A 17,462-nucleotide genomic window follows, 5' to 3' on the forward strand; every position below is an offset into this window, starting at 1 on the left:
TGTTAACTGAGGACAAGATAAAACGGATTTTTTGCTAATTTATCAGCAAGTCCCCTTAAAATATCTTTTATATTTCTTTTGATTTTACTTAAGCTATAATTTCTATTGAAGAAATATCTTTTAGAAATAGGATATCTCTGACTTGACTTTCACAGTAATCTAAATAACCTTTATTAATTTAGTCACTCAGTCAAAATGTTATTGCATATCCCTGTACCAGGCACTGGTGAAAAAAGCAGCGGTACCTCTTTTCAAAGTTCTTAAGGACTACTGGAGAATCAAGCTCTAAATTACCAAGCAAATTATTATTCATCACACTAAGTGAAATGATAAACTATTGTAAGTATTCATGACAAGAGCAGTTAACTCAGTCTTGGAAAATAAGCAGAGGCCTCTATATAGAACCAAAGACATTATGTCCAACTGTCACATATATATGAGGCACATCCAAAAGTCAGACAAGATATGACAGCTCCAGAGGGGGATGTGGGGAAGAGGAAAAGTCACTTATCTTTAGCCTTAGGGAGGAAAGATCGAAGTACGTTAAAAGCTAATAGACGGGAGACTGTTGACAGAAGCATGTGATACAGGAGAAAAGGGATAATCAATGAAGTCTCTGAGAAGGTAAGGGATGAAATCTGTCACATAGTTTTAGGAATGAAATACCTTAAAAGTGGAGCAATGATTTTAAGGTAGTATTATTTTTCTTAAGGAAACTGTTAAACAGTTTAAGGAGGTAACTAAGTTTCAAGCAAATTAGTCCTTCAACTACTTAATTGTTTATACCTCAAACTGTATATCTTGCTTGCAAACATTTTCACTGAGACTTATTATTCAGATCAACCTGGTGGTGCTAAAAAGATAAATTCTTTAAAAGGATCTATAAACTTACATAAGGCGTTGCTCATCATTAACTTACCTTAATGTCCCAGTTCACTACTTTGTTTCCTGTTAATCTTCCATGCAAACAATTAGTAGATAAATCAAGACAGATTGAATTTTTGCAAGCCTAAGAATAAAAGGAAAATATGGCCAACAGCTAAGCACAATGAGGACAAAAACATAACTTTATATATGAAATATTTCGCCATAATTTAAAATGATAAAATGCTTACAACATTAAGTTTAGTACTGCTATTCTCATTGCCTCTTAAAAGAATCAGGGACTAGATTCTATTTTTTCTTTTAAATATAAATTATTGTCAAATTGGTCTCCATACAACACCTAGAGCTCATCCCAACAAGTGCCCTCCTCAATGCCCATCACCCACTTTCCCCTCTGCCCACTCCCCATTAACTCTCAGCTTGTTCTCAGTATTTAAGAGTCTCTCATAGTTTGCCTCCCTCTCCGTTACTTTTTTTTCACCATTCCCCTCCCCCATAGTCTTTTGTTAAGTTTCTCAAGATCCACATATGAGTGAAATCTGACTGATTTATTTCACTTAGCATAATACCCTCCATTTCCATCCACGTTGCTGCAAATGGCCAGATTTCATTCTTTCTCATTGCCAAGTAGTATTCTATTGTATATATAAACCACATCTTCTTTATCCATTCCTCAATTGATGGACATTTAGGCTCTTTCCATAATTTGGCTATTGTTGAAAGTGCTGCTATAAACATTGGGGTACATGTGCCCCTATGCATCAGCACTCCTGTAAGGGACTAGATTCTAAAGGACTCACTCATCAAAAGCAGGTCACTTCTACCTGTCACCTGATAGAAGAGCTATAGCAACAAGTTACTCACCAATCACTGGAGTTACAATTTTTTCTCTTTTAAGAACAAATTGATGGTGGCCAGAGGGGAGGGGAAGGGAAGGGAGTGAGGGTGGGGAGGGACGGGCAAAATGAGTGAAGGGGAGTGGGAGATCCAGGCTTCCAGTTATGGAATGAGTAAGCCACAGGGATGAAAGGTACAGCACAGGAAATACAGTCAGTGGTATTGTAATAGTGCTTATGGTGACAGGAACTACACTTGTGGTGAGCACAGCACAATATACAGACTTGTCAAATCACTGTGTTGTACACCTGAAACTAATGTAACATTGTGTGTCAACTAAACTTCAAAAAAATTTTGGGAGGGCACCTGGGTGGCTTAGTTAAGCATCTGACTTGGGCTCAGGTCATGACCTTGAGCTTCAAGAGTTCGAGCCCTGCATCGGGCTCTATGCTGGAGCCCCCTTCCAATTCCGTGTCTCCTTCTCTTTGGCCCTCCCACATTCGTACTCTCTTCCTTCTCTCAAAAATAAACATTAAAAAAAATCTTTAAAAAATAAAAAATCCTATAAAGCTAAAAAAAATTAAAGTTTTAAACCAACTTATGCAAACAGCTTTTGGCTATTTATTTAATTATTTTGAGAGAGAATGAGCAAGCAGGATAGAGGCAGAGAGAGAGACAAGTGGGACTCGATCCCATGAATCATGAGATCATGATCTGAGCTGAAATCAAGAGTTGGATGCTTAGGGGTGCCTGAGTGGCTCAGTCGGTTAAGTGTCTGACTTCGGCTCAGATCATGATCTCACAGTTCGTGAGTTCAAGCCCCACATCGGGCTCTGGGCTGACAGCCTGGAGCCCGCTTCGGATTCTGTCTCTCCCTCTGTCTGCCCTCCACTGCTTGCACTCTGTCTCTCGCACTGTCTCAAAAATAAATAAATATTTTTTAAAAATTAAAAAAAAAAAAAAAGAGTTGGATGCTTAACCGACTGAGCCACCTAGGTGGCCCAAGATTTTGAGTCTTTAACAAATTCAGTGTTCTATTCCCATGAGTATTTCCCTAGGCATAATTTCACTGGTACACTTAATTATGTGATTAAAATGTGAGATACAGAAATCACAAAACAGGGCACCTGGGTGGCTCAACTGGTTAAGCATCTGACTTCAGCTCAGGTCATGATCTCACGGTTTGTGGGCTCAAGCCCTGCATCAGGCTCCATGCTGATGGTGCACAGCCTGCTTGGGATTCTCTCTCTCTCTCTCTCTCTCTCTCTCTCTCTCTCTCCCTCCCTCCCTCCCTCTCTGTCTCTCTGCCCCTACCCTATCTCTTTCAAAATAAATAAATAAACCTTAAAAAAATCACAAAACAGAAAAACATATGATATAAAATTCTAATCACAGGCATAAGACACTTTTCCTTCATGTTATTGACAATTCTGGGTACATTCATATTAAGAGTCTAGTCTACAATTCTAGAAATTATCAAATGTATTTGTTAACTTCCATGAAGGATTATAAAGCATATAACTTCACATCCAATCTGTGAATTTGCAGATAATGAAGCATCCTCGAATCCAATTACCATTCAAAAAAACAAAAAACAAAAAACAAACTACTACAAATTTTAGCATAAATGATGCATCATTGCTTTCTTCTTAAGGCAACTGAGAAAAAATGCTTTAATAAAACAAACGGAAACTGAGTTTACACTTAACTCAATGTAAACTATATTAGTCTCAAAGACAGAAATGTCTTTCTCCCATTACTACCTCAGTTTGGGTAGCGTGTATCTATGACCTGTCCTCATACAATACAACTTCTAATGGCATGACTGCTTCCCGTCTCCTATCCCTCCAATCCAACTTTCACAATGCAGCTTGAGACCTTTTTCTAAAATGTAAACCTTACCATATTTTGTTCTTCTGCTTAAAATCCTATCCACTGCCTACTACTTAGCCTGCCATAGGAGGCTTGCTATAATGTGGCCTCTATGTGCCCTCTAATTTCATTTCCTGCCATCTTCTCTTCCTACTTGCTTAGTGCCCTAAACCCAAATATACGTAGATCCCAGTTTTAAAGTCTATGCCTTTGTAGGTGCTGCTTGTTACATGTGGCACATCCCTCCTCAGCCCTGCCTTTTAAAACACAAATCAAACCATCTTTGCTATGATCTGAAAGAACTAACCACTCATGCCTTTATATTCTCACTATATTTTATACACAATTCCAACACAGAAATACTGTATAGTGGTTAAGGATATGCACTGAACAGACTGAATTCTAACTCCAGCACTACCATTCACTAAAATTATGAGGCTAAGCAAGTTGCTTATCTTTACTGAGCCTCAGAAAACCACACCTCATAAAAGACACGGGTAATACCATACATCCCTTAGAGTTTTTATGAAGGTTAAGTGAAATAATACATATAAAACATTTAGCATAGTGCTTAATATTAGTGTAAATACCCAATAAATGGTAGTTAAAAAGAAAAATGCTCATAAAATTACATTGCACTCATTTTTTTTACATATTTACTTCAGTTTGGGTTATAAGTTTCTTTTTTTGTTAATTTTTTTTAATGTTTGTTTATTTTTGAGAGAGACAGAGACAGAATGCAAGTGGGTTGGGGGAGAGAGAGGGAGGCACAGAATCCAAAGCAGGCTCCAGGCTCCGAGCTGTCAGCACAGAGCCTGATGCGGGGCTCGAACTCACAAGCTGTGAGATCATGACTTGAGCCGAAGTTGGACGCTCAACTGACTGAGCCACCCAGGCGCCCCTGGTTATAAGTTTCTTAAAGCCAGACACTGAATTCATCTTTAGATCTTAAAAGTTCAGCACAATTCTTGGCATGGAGAAGACACTCAAAAAATTATAAACAATGGATGGTTCAACACCTCTTACAAGCAATTACAAAAATGAAAAGCTGTTGACTCTCAGAAAATCTTCAAGAGCAGCTTTTCTCAAACTAGCATTTGTTAAATAAGTGAGATGGAAAAACAGAATGTGTTCTATGTTCAAATAACTGGTCAAAGAGTAGGATAAAACAAACATAAACTAAGTTTTTTCTAATAAGATTTTTCAAGTATATGATCAATCTCCAAAATGGATAAACAGAATACAGCATTTCCCCAAACTCTGTTAACCACAGAACACTTTTTATCATGATATATCACTGTTTCAAGAAATATTCCTCCAAAAAATTGTTTTATTGATGTATTTGTCATACTGAGTTTCTTGAGGAAAAACAATAATACCTATTTTCTTATTAGAGAATTTTTACTGTTGGAACTTCCAACTACTGGAAGGAAGTTCCAACAGTAAAAATTCAACCTAATGTTATCAAGTTTAAATCTGGAAAGAGAATAAATATGACAAACATAATGCCACAAAGACTCAGTTAACTAACATGTATCTAGGACATGCTATTAAATATATCAGTGAGATTAAATTCAATTATTTCCTATATATTTAATAATAACAGTAAAAAGAAAATAAGTATATGATCTAGCCCCTGCCAAGAAAATAAAGTCTAGTTCAGTAAACAAACATACTGGAAAAACGTTAGTGTTACAAAAGGCAAACACTAAAAAAAATAAGGGTCCTAAGAGACTTTATAACCAATGCAAGGCATGAACCTTGATTTAAGTTTTTTAAAAGGCTAAACAAAATATTTTTGAGAAAGCTGGGAAAATTTGAATGAGTTATACAGTACATAAATTATTGATAATTTTCCCAGGTAGGTTAATAATTACATAAATACATAGCTACATTGATACCTATGTCAATGTGCCTTCACAAAAGACAGGCAACAGGTGTCAACAGGTGTGGCAAAATTGGTAATTGGTGAATTCAGGTGGAGAGTATGGAGTATACATGATTTCACTTTACCATTCTTTCAATTCCTCTCTAGCTTGAAATTATTCAAAATAAAAAGTAAAGGGGAATACAAATGCTAGGTGAATTTTATTAGGTCAGATATCACAAATAAGTATTAAAGTAGTAAGTTATGACCATGTACTAGCTGGCTAAACTAGAAAAAAAATTCTATAGTGCATAATCTCACAAATAAAAGCATTTTCTGTGTCAGTGTTAACATTTAGTACAATGAAGGCAACTGACACTGTTTATGCCACTTTCCCTTTTCTTCTCCCAGTTCTTTCCCTCAGACTTTACGGACCTCAATTACTTTCACTAGGTAGGTCTTTGAAGGAAAAAGGACTATGCATGCTATGCATATAGGTAGTTTCTTTTTTCTCCTTCTGAAGTAAACATTTCATTTTTTTGGTTTGTTTTCTTGCTAGAATTACATTTAAAAAATAAACAAAAAAATGTTAACCATAATTCTGTTTAATCTCCCCTTCCAAAAAAGTGGGATAATCCAAGTTTAAACAGTTTCATTTACTGAAGTCAATTCATTAGTAAAACTTCCCACCACAACGATTCCTACTCATACTATATGATTCCTCACTCATACTACTGGGATGACATAATCAAAACATTTGAATCCTAGTTGAGAGTTGGACCTCCTCTTCCTTTGAAAATGAGTAATTTTTTGGGGGGTGGGGGGGCGCCTGGGTGGCTCAGTCGGTTAAGCCGCCAACTTCGGCTCAGGTCATGATCTTGCAGTCCGTGAGTTCGAGCCCCGCGTCGGGCTCTGTGCTGACAGCTCAGAGCCTGGAGCCTGTTTCAGATTCTGTGTCTCCCTCTCTCTGACCCTCCCCCGTTCATGCTCTGTCTCTCTTTGTCTCAAAAATAAATAAACGTTAAAAAAAAAAAATTTAAAAAAAAAAAAAAGAAAATGAGTAATTTTTAAATTTAATTCAAGACTATCCTTCTCAATTAACCACTGAAATGACAAAAGGAACAAAAAAGGAATTTTAGTTCATAGCACAGTTACAAGTAGATACAGTCCATGCATTTACTCTCACCTTTGCAGTATAGTGAAGAAGGATGTTACCAGACAGGTCAGCCATGTCAGACTCTTGAAATTTCCAAGGGCTTAAACAGTTTGGACCTGAAAATTATTTACACACACGTACATAAACATCACTGAATATTTTTGGCCTCCTTGATTCTGTGTAATCAGAACAAAATTTAAAATTAAGTTGTTTCTCCCTCAGGCAAGTTCAAAAAGATCGAAATCATACTATGCACATTTTCAGACACAACGCTATGAAACTTGAAATCAATCGGAAGAAAAAATTTGGAAAGAAATGAAAACTTGGAGATTAAAGAACATCCTACCGAAGAATGAATGGCCAAGACATTAAAGAGGAAATAAAAAGTACATGGAAGCCAATGAAAATGATAACACGACAGCCCAAAGCCTCTGGAATGCAGCAAACGCAGTCAGAAGAGAGAAGTATATAGCAATACAGGCCTTCCTAAAGAAGGAAGAAAGGTCTCACATATACAACCTAACCTTACACCTTAAAGAGCTGGAAAAAGAACAGCAAATAAAACCCCAAACCAGCAGAAGATGGGAAATTATAATAAAGATTAGAGCAGAAATTAATTCTATTGAAATCAAAAAAACAGAAGAGATCAATGAAACCAGGAGCTGGTTCTTTGAAAGAATTAACAAAATTGATTAACCCCTAGACAGTCTGATCAAAAAGAAAAAGGAAATGACCCAAATAAAATAAAAAATGAAAGAGGAGAGATCACAACCAATACTGCAGAAATACAAACAATAATAAGAGATTATAAGCAATTATATTCCAACAAATTGGGCAATCTGGAAGAAACGGAAAATACCTAGAAAAATACAAACTACCAAAACTGAAAACAGGAAGAAATAGAGAATTTGAACAGACTGATGACCAGTAAAGAATTAGTAATCAAAAACCTCCCCAAAAACAAGAGTCCAGAGCCAGATGGCTTTCCAAGGGAATTCTACCAAACATTTAAAGAAGTGTTAACTTCTATTCTTTTAAAGCTGTTCCAAAAAATAGAAATGGAAGGAACTTCCAAACTCCTTCTATGAGGCCAGCATTACCTTGATTTCAAAACCAGACAAAGATCCCACTAAAAAGCAGAACTATAGATAAATTTCCCTGATAAACATGGATGCAAAAATTCTCAACAAGATAGTAGCCAACTGGATCCAATAATGCATTAAAATAATTATTCACCATGATCAAGTGGCATTTATACCTGGGATGCAGGGCTGGTTCAATATCTACAAACAAATCAGTGATATATGATACTAATAAAATAAAGGACAGAACCACATGATTCTCTCAATAGATGCAGAGAGAGCATTTGACAAAATACAGCATCCTTTCTTGATAAAAACCCTCAAGGAAGTAGGGATAGAAGGATTATAACTCAAGATCCTAAAAGCCACATACAAAAGACCCACCACTAATATCCTCAATGGGGAAAAACTGAGAGCTTTCCCCCTAAGGTCAGGAACAAGACAGGGATGTCCACTCTCGCCACTGTTATTCAACATAGTATTGGAAATTCTAGCATCAACAATCAGACAACACAAAGAAATAAAAGGCATCCAAATCGGCAAGGAGGAAGTCAAACTTTCACTCTTCACAGATGACATGACAATCTATATGGAAAACCCAAACGATTCCATCAAAAACCTGCTAAAACTGATCCATGAATTCAGCAAAGTGGCAGGATATAAAATCAATGCACAGAAATCAGTGCACCAATAATGAAACAGCAGAAAGGGAAACCATGGAATCGATCCCACTTACAATTTCACCAAAAAACCACAAAATACCTAGGAATAAACCTAACCAAAGAGGTGAAAAACTTACATACTGAAAACTATACAAAGCTTATGAAAGAAATTGAAGAAGACACAAAAAAATGGAAAAATATTCCATGTTCCTGGACAGGAAGAACAAATATTGTTAAAATGTCAATACTACCCAAAGCAATCTACATATTCAATGCAATCCCTATTAAAATAATACCAGCATTCTTCATAGAGCTAGAACAAATAATCCTAAAATTTGTATGGAACCAGAAAAGACCCCGAATAGTCAAAGCAATCCTGAAAAAAAACCCCAAAGCTGGAGGCATCACAATTCTGGACATCAAGATGTATTACAAAGCTGTAATCATCAAGACAGTATGGTACTGGCACAAAAACAGACACATAGGTCAATGGAACAGAAGAGAATACTTAGAAATGGACCCACAAATGTATGGCCAACTAAGCTTTGAGCAACAAATATCCAATAGAATAAAGACAGTCTCTTCAACAAATGGTGATGGGAAAACTGGACAGCGACATGAAGAAGATGGACCTGGACCACTTTATTACACCATACACAAAAATAAACTCAAAATGGATGAAAGACCTAAATATAAGACAGGAAACCATCAAAATCCTCAAGGAGAAGGCAAGCAAAAACCTCTTGGACCTCTGCTGCAGCAACTTCTTACTCAACACGTTCTCCAGAGGCAAGGGAAACAAAAGCAAAAATGAAGTACTGGGATCTCAGCAAGATAAAAAGCTTCTGCATGGCAAAGGAAACAATCAGCAAAACTAAAAGGCAACCAAAGGAATGGGAGAAGATATTTGCAAATGACATATCAAATAAAGAGTTAGTACCCAAAATCAACAATGAACTTACCAAACTCAACACACACAAAAAAGCAATCTAGTGAAGAAATGGGCAAAAGACATGAATAGACACTTTTCTAAAGAAGACATCCAGATACGGGCGCCTGGGTGGCTCAGTCGGCTGACTTTGGCTCAGGTCATGATCTCACAGTCTGTAAGTTCGAGCCCCACATCGGGCTCTGTGCTGACAGCTCAGAGCCTGGAACCTGCTTCAGATTTTGTGTCTCCCTCTCTCTCTGACCCTCCCCATTCATGCTCTGTCTCTCTTTGTCTCAAAAATAAATAAACATTTAAAAAAATTAAAAAAAAAAAAAAAAGACATCCAGATGGCTAACAAGAGACATGAAAAAAATGCTCAACATCACTCATCATCAGGGAAATACAAATCAAAACCACAATGAGATACCACCTCACACCAGTAAGAATGGCTAAAATTAACAACCTGGGCAACAACAGATGCTGGTGAGGATGCGGAGAAAGAAGAACCCTTTTGCATTGCTGGTGGGAATGCAAACTGGTGCAACCACTCTGGAAAATATGGAGGTTCCTCAAAAAATTAAAAATAGAACTACCCGGGGCACCTGGGTGGCTCAGTCGGTTAAGCGGCCGACTTCGGCTCAGGTCATGATCTCGCGGTCTGTGAGTTCGAGCCCCGCGTCGGGCTCTGTGCTAACAGCTCAGAGCCTGGAGCCTGTTTCAATTCTGTGTCTCCCTCTCTCTGACCCTCCCCAGTTCATGCTCTGTCTCTCTCTGTGTCAAAAATAAATAAACGTTAAAAAAAAAAAAAAAAAAAAAATAGAACTACCCTATAACCCAGAAATTGCACAAGTAGGTATTTATCCAAAGGATACAGGTGTGCTGTTTGAAAAGAGCACGTGCATCCCAATGTTTACAGCTGTGCCACTGGCAGCACCAAAGTATGGAAAGAGCCCAAGTGTCCATCAACAGATTAATGGATAAAGATGATGTGGTATATATACATAATAGAGTATTACTCAGCAATCAAAAAGAATGAAATCTTACCATATGCAACAACATGGATGGAACTAGTGTGTTTATGCTAAGTGAGATTAGTCAGAGAAACAAATACCCTATGACTTCACTCATATGAACAATTTAAGACACAAAACAGATGAACATAAGGGAAGGGAAACAAAAATAATATAATAACAAGGAGGGGGACAAAACATAAGAGACTCTTAAATAAAGAGAACAAACTAAAGGCTGCTGGATGGGTTGTGGGTGGAGGGGTGGGCTAAATGGGCAAGGGACATTAAGGAGGACACTTGTTGGGATGAGCAGTGGGTGTTTGTTACATATAGGGATGAATCACTAGATTCTACTCCTGAAATCATTATTGCACTATATGCTAACTAACTTGGATGTAAATTTTTAAAAAACAATAAAAATAAATAAAATTAAAGTTATTTAACAATATGAATTCTGTAAATTACTATACATACAACATTGCCATCAATTTTAACAGATGAATAACGAGAATGACACAGATAATATAGTACATGATATTTGGTTGTTTTTCTATTTTTCCTTTTATTAAAGAGAGCTTGTTAAAATAAATAAATAAATAAATAAATAAATAAATAAATAAATAAATAAATAAATAAATAAAATTAAGCTGTTTCAAGCTACTCAACACAGTTAAACCATACTAGCCAAAATGAACTTCATTTTGGTATCACCTTCAATTCATCTAAAACCTAGGAAAGTTGTGGGTGGTTCAATCTCCACTATAGAAAGGAAATTTTATACAGCATTAAAAACCTAATATCAAATATAACAAAATTTACCTATTAATTTATCTAATGTTAAGTAATTTAAATTTAGAAGAAAAATAGCAGAATAACCAACAATGTGAAAAGATATCATAGAAATTGAATAGTAAATAGTACTAAAAAAAAAAAAAAGAAATGCAAATTCAAACAAGGTTCCACCTTACATCAATAAAAGGAGGAAACAGTATTGACCATTCCTTGTGTTGTTTTTTTTTTTTTAAGTTTATTTATTTATTGTGAGAGAGAGAGAGAGAGAGAGCATGGACGGGGCAGAGAAAAAGGGAGAGAGAGAATCCCATGTAGGCTCCACACCATCAGCACAGAGCACAATATGGGGCTCAAACTCACAGGTCAGTTCTTAAATATTATCAACATACATGTAAAACACTCTAATTATGTGAGGGATGCAGGTGCTAAATAACCTTGCGGCAATCATTTTGTAATATACACGTCTATCAAATCATTACACTGTACATCTTAAACTTACATATGTTTTATGTCAATAATATCCCAATCAAGTTGAGGGTGGGCGGACAGGGAATGTAGTGGGATTTTTCTTCCCTTTCAGGTTCCATTACAAATACAAATACACTCTTCAGATCAAATATATTCTTCAAAATATATGTAGGCAGCAAAAAAAAAAAACCACTAAGTTTAAACAGTATGACTGTACATGCTCACCTGCTAAATACAATGCCTTCACCTGAGGAGGCTGTAGTCCTTCATAAAATATGATAACAGACCCTAGCTGGCCCTCCAGAGATGTGGGACATCCCCATTCACTATCTTGAGTTCCAGCTGATATCAATTTGGTAATCAATTTTGATTTTTCAAGTGTTCCTCCCCAGGAGGCTGATGACAGAATTCCACCAAATGATGTCCGATGAGGGATAATGGGGGAAGAAAAAGGTGGATCTGGGATTTGGGATGGTGGAGGAGTGGTGGTTCTTTGCCCAGCTGAACCAATGCAGCAGGAAATAAAAGGCTAAAAATTAAGAAACAAACAAAATAAATTACACCATTTTAATTATATCTCGATCTTCAGATTGAAAATAAAACAGCACATAAAATTAAAAAAACAAATAGATGGAAAATAAATTGTAAGTTTTAATTTTATTGGATCATAATGTGTGCATGTGTGTGCATACATAAGAAGCCAATGAGAGATGTTACTTTTGGCCTATGGGATTTGGATGTGTTACTTTTATAATTCACATTATATCCTGTAAATTTTGAAATTTTAATGAGTGTTTTTAAAAACTTTAACAACTTTACTATAATCTAAAATAAAGGAAACTACTTTTCTCCCTTAAAATTTATAAACAGAACTACACATTAGTATAATAACACTAATTACAGGCTATCCTAAAATGAGCATCAGGATGAACATCAATAAGAAACTACTAGAATCAGAGAAGCACCTGGGAAATAACAGATTTCATTACCTTCAAAAAAGGCTCTTTTAGAATTATCTAAGAATTCTCAGAGAACTTTTACAATAATATTTTTTTTCCATTTCTAATACAATATGTAAACAATCTTTATTTTTGATTTTTTTAAACAGAGCTATTACAAATTGCAGCTTTTATTTCTGATTCTTTTCCCCAAATACATTTTTGAAAATAAATCAGTGTGCTATTTCCCAAGCTTACATCCTACAATCCTGATGTGTGAATCACTGCTACAATAATATTCTTTAAGAATCATCTCAATAAGTTCCATCTTATATTTGACTACAATGTAAAGGCTTAAAGTTTCTTCATTACTGTTTCAAATTCAGTGAGGATGGAAAAGAGACCATCATAATAGTCTCTAAGTATTTTGTACACTTGGGAGGGCTTTATTATTATTATTGTAAAGATTTTATTTATTTTTAATTTTTTTAAGTTTTTAAATTTATTTTGAGAGAGAGAGAGAGAGAGAGAGAACACACAAGCAAGGGAGGGGCAAAGAGAAGGAGAGAGAGAATCCTAAGCAGGCTCCACACTTGCCAGGCTCAACCCCAGGAACCATGAGATCATGATCTGAGCCAAAATCAAGAGTCTCAAGAATGAGACGCTTAACCTTCTGTGCTACCCAGACATCCCATGGAGGGCTTTATTAAATGATCCTTTGCTCTCCTCTATTCAATTTCTTTGGCTTTCCCATTTTAGGTCTTTTTCCCCATAAGTTTTTTATTACATTTGTTTCTTCTTTGAGTTGTTTTTCTTTATTACATGTTGTCCAACTTCATCTAATAATGATAGGCTAACAGTATTAAATATTAACTTACTATATCTTAGAACATACAAAACATTTTAAAATCCCATGGTCCCATAACAAGTAGATAAGGTGTGCTTACTTCATTCATGGCAGGAAATCTGAGAGGGGCAGAGACCTTCTGCTGTCCGTTGTCATAGATATAGACAAAGCTCTGACCAAAGGGTCTTTTTCCAGGCATGTGAACAATGGTTATGTTGTGCTAGTAAAGTAAAGCATACATTTAAAGACTAAAATTACATTAAATCTTTGGAATGACAAATGTTTTCAGAGTATTACTCAATTAGTTTGTGTGAATAGCAGAACATTGAGATTAAGCATAATTAAATGCTGGTTAAAATTCTGTTCTTAAGAGTGAATGACAATTTTTTCTGTAGTACTACAAAAGCATTTATATATGTTCTAGCAACTTATACACAACTGTAACAAAGTATCTTTCCTGTATTTTCCAAGTCTGAGTATTCTTTAGAATCAATTTTCCTAATGAGAAGCATTTTATACTTTAAGAGAGATGCATCGCTATTAATAATTTATGTTCTCATTTTAAATTGAATTCCTAAACCAAATCTGATTCTAGAAAACATGAAAGAAATGGAAATATTTACTTTTAATTGTTTAGGAGAAAAATTATTACCGCTGAGTTTATAATGAGGATGATAATGCTATTAACTTCCTTATAAATTTCAACATAAGCAGAATTATGAAGTGAAAATTAATCAATGCTCAAAAAGGAGATAATTCCTGATGTACATTCACCAAATGTGTGATTTTAAAGAAAAGAACCAAAAAGTTAAATGTGATGTCCTAAAACCTTACCCAGAGGGAATCACAGAAACTGTGGTCAGGAAGCATAACTGCAGCATATTCTCTTTTTGTGCACACTGCAACAACCAGCATACCTGAATGGGTAATAAAAGCTTCAAAACCCATGCCACTTCCTGTAAAAAAGCTAACAAAAATATACATTATCAGAACTTTTGAAGTCAGTTCAGTTTTATCACTGAATACACACAAAACCGTAAGATCATCATGAATATCTTTATCAATAATGCTGTGGCTTACATTCTATTGCCACACATCAGTCCAACCTCATATCAATGGTAATTCCTAAATCTTTTATGGGCTTAATGGTTTAACAAATTATAAAAGGTAGCCAGAAGAGTGGAATTCCATTATCAAACAAAAGTAAAATGATAAATTTTGAAGATTTCAAAATTCTTTCAAATAGGATTCAGAAAGCATGAATAAATGTCTTAAAAATCACAAGGCATTAAATGTATTTAAAATTATCAGTTACCAAAGTAACTAAGTTTGGATGTACATACACATAGGTTTTGTGATCCTTCATATAAATATAGAGCACCTTTAATGGAACATAGAGATCACCATTCATTTTAAAATTTATTACACTTTTTTTTTCCACTTTTATCATACTTTTAAGAAGGAACTTTGTTTCCAAACTAACCAAAGACCTACCAAAATATTTGATATATGTAATCAATATCATGAAAGTGATAAAACACTTATAATTAAAGTGTATGCCCTAAGGATAAAGCAGTTTCAGCTAAACTGTTGTACATTTAAAAACTAGATGCTTGAAAAGCTTTTTCCTGTTTGAGAATTACAGCATATATTGTTATGACAGTATTCATTTATATTCCATAACTTGTATCAGTACCTGTACAATTGTTTTCTTTTTCCTCCTTTGTTAGCATTGCCAAGAGTCAACTGATCCTGATCTAAGCAAAACCAAGCATTGAAAGAAAAGGCAGACCCTGGCCATTTCTGTATGGAAGGCACAGAGATTCCTGCCATACTATGTGACAAATTAAAATACTGCAGTGCGCTCTCTAGACTTTGTTTTCGGGCCATTGTCAGAATTGCTCGAGTCACAGGAGTAGTATAAGGGTGAATATACTCAGATTCATCCACTCTCAGCAATCTTAGCAGCTGACGTATTTCTTCTGAGCTCACTGACTGACTCCCCAAGGAACCATGAAGTGCAATCAAGTTCTCAGCACAAGTTCGATGGAGGGAAGAATGGGAACCAAGGGTTTCAATGATGTGAATTCCCATGTTTGCATTGACACAAGTAGTTCGACTCTGCCTATTAATACAACAAATTCTTTTCAGCCAATCAGAAATGAAGATTTGCAGATCATGGGATTCTAGCTCTGGAAGCCACTGGATAAGAAGCAAGAGAGGCTGGACATTACTAATGCCCAAAATCCCAACTGAAGTGTGGTCACCCTCTACAGCCTATAAAGCAACATAAAAGACAAAAGGTTAGTAACCATTTTGGATATGGAGATAATGGAACTTGTTTAATACAGCGAAAAAACTCACCATATTCATAAGTTCTTTAAGTAGTTCTAGCGGTGGCTGACCCAGGGATTTTAAAACCTCAAACATATGTGTATAACCAATTCTTTCTTTAAATACTTCCTAAGGGAAGGGAAATAAACACATCAAAACATACTTTCAAAGACTGAATTTGTTGATTATTTAAAATGTTGAATAATACCCATTTCAGTTAATACTGAAAAGACGGAGTACAGTATTTGCTTCTTAAATCACATCTTCATCTTTTTTTAATTAAAAAAATTTTTAATGTTCATGTATTTTTGAAAAAGAGAGAGAGAAAGAGAGAGAGAGAGACAGAGTACAAGTGGAGGAGGGGCAAAGAGAATGAGGGAAACACAGCATCTGAGGCAGGGTCCAGGTTGTGAGGTGTCAGCACAGAGCCCAATGCGGGGCTTGAACCCATGAGCCGTGCATGAGACCATGACCTGAGCTGAAGTTGGACGCTTAACCTTACTGAGCCACCAGGCACCCTCTAAAATAGATTCCATAGGTCTTCTGAAATATGATGTGACAATAATCTACCAAATGTAAAATAAATGAAATTAGCAATAATTGTATAATTGTATATTATAAAAATATTATATAAATTTCAGATTAGGGTACAACCACTTTCATCTTCCCTTGATTTGTAATTAGTACAGTATTACATGAAGTCAAAACAAAAATGGCAAAAGAATGAGAAGACTTTGGGGGTAACAGGAGCCAGGCAGCAGTCTCAAAAGACTAGAGTCCTGGAACTGGAGAGTGTGATGCTAAGTGAAATAAGCCATACAGAGAAAGACAGATACCATATGGTTTCACTCTTATGTGGATCCTGAGAAACATAACAGAAACCCATGGGGGAGGGGAAGGGAAAAAAAAAAAAAAAAAAAAAGAGGTTAGAGTGGGAGAGAGCCAAAGCATAAGAGACTGTTAAAAACTGAGAACAAACTGAGGGTTGATGGGGGGGTGGGAGGGAGGGCAGGGTGGGTGATGGGTATTGAGGAGGGAACCTTTTGGGATGAGCACTGGGTGTTGTATGGAAACCAATTTGACAGTAAATTTCATATATTAAAAAATAAAAAAATATAAAAAAAATAAAAAATAAAAAAAAATAAAATAAAAAATAAAGATATTTGAATTAAACTTAAAAAAAAAAAAAGACTAGAGTCCTAGCAATTTTGAGTGGTAACAGAAAAAACTGGGTAATTTTCTCTCTTCTTTTTGTATCTAAATGGATTGAATTTATCTCAAACATCAAGTTCATTTTAGAAAGGTCTAAGTCATATGTATTTTTGAACTAGTGGGCACACAAAGTCATAAAGTAAAATAAAAAGACAACAAAAATCTAGTAATGCTAAACTGGTCCAGTAAATCAGGCAAAAATGTATACACTTTTATTATAAAATCAAAAGATTTAAACAAAATGAGTAAGACTGGTTGTCTTTAGGGAGAGGAACTAGTTGGCTGTGAGCCCAGTGGTAGAAAGAACATTTTTTTCCAAAAGGTATTTTTTAATACTAATTCAAAGGGATACATGGACCTCTATATTTATAGGAATTTCATGTACAGTGGCCAAATTATGAAAACAGCCCAAGTGTCCATCAATTGATGAATGGATAAAGAAGATGTGGTATATACATAAAATGGAATATTTTTTTAATTTTTTTAACATTTATTTATTATTGAGAAACAGTGAGAGACACAGCATGAGCATGGGAGGGGCAGAGACAGAGGGAGACACAGAATCTGAA

General features: G+C 35.5%; 1 protein-coding gene across 3 annotated transcripts in view; it reads right to left on the reverse strand.

The window, feature by feature from the left end:
- NBEAL1 (neurobeachin like 1) overlaps positions 1–17,462 on the reverse strand; it is a 176,095-nt gene that overhangs the window by 94,147 nt on the left and 64,486 nt on the right. For all 3 annotated transcript variants that reach the window (XM_053906042.1, XM_053906037.1, XM_019446321.2), the window contains 7 exons: positions 15,712–15,810; positions 15,044–15,624; positions 14,182–14,314; positions 13,448–13,567; positions 11,788–12,091; positions 6,648–6,733; positions 920–1,009 (listed from right to left, as the gene is read on the reverse strand). In XM_053906042.1, coding sequence (XP_053762017.1) covers positions 920–1,009; positions 6,648–6,733; positions 11,788–12,091; positions 13,448–13,567; positions 14,182–14,314; positions 15,044–15,624; positions 15,712–15,810 — 1,413 coding nt within the window. The remainder of the gene's footprint in view (positions 1–919; positions 1,010–6,647; positions 6,734–11,787; positions 12,092–13,447; positions 13,568–14,181; positions 14,315–15,043; positions 15,625–15,711; positions 15,811–17,462) is intronic.

Source organism: Panthera pardus, unplaced genomic scaffold (genome assembly GCF_024362965.1).
Source record: "Panthera pardus isolate Hobbes unplaced genomic scaffold, ASM2436296v1 HiC_scaffold_10, whole genome shotgun sequence".
Taxonomy (NCBI): Eukaryota; Metazoa; Chordata; class Mammalia; order Carnivora; family Felidae; genus Panthera; species Panthera pardus.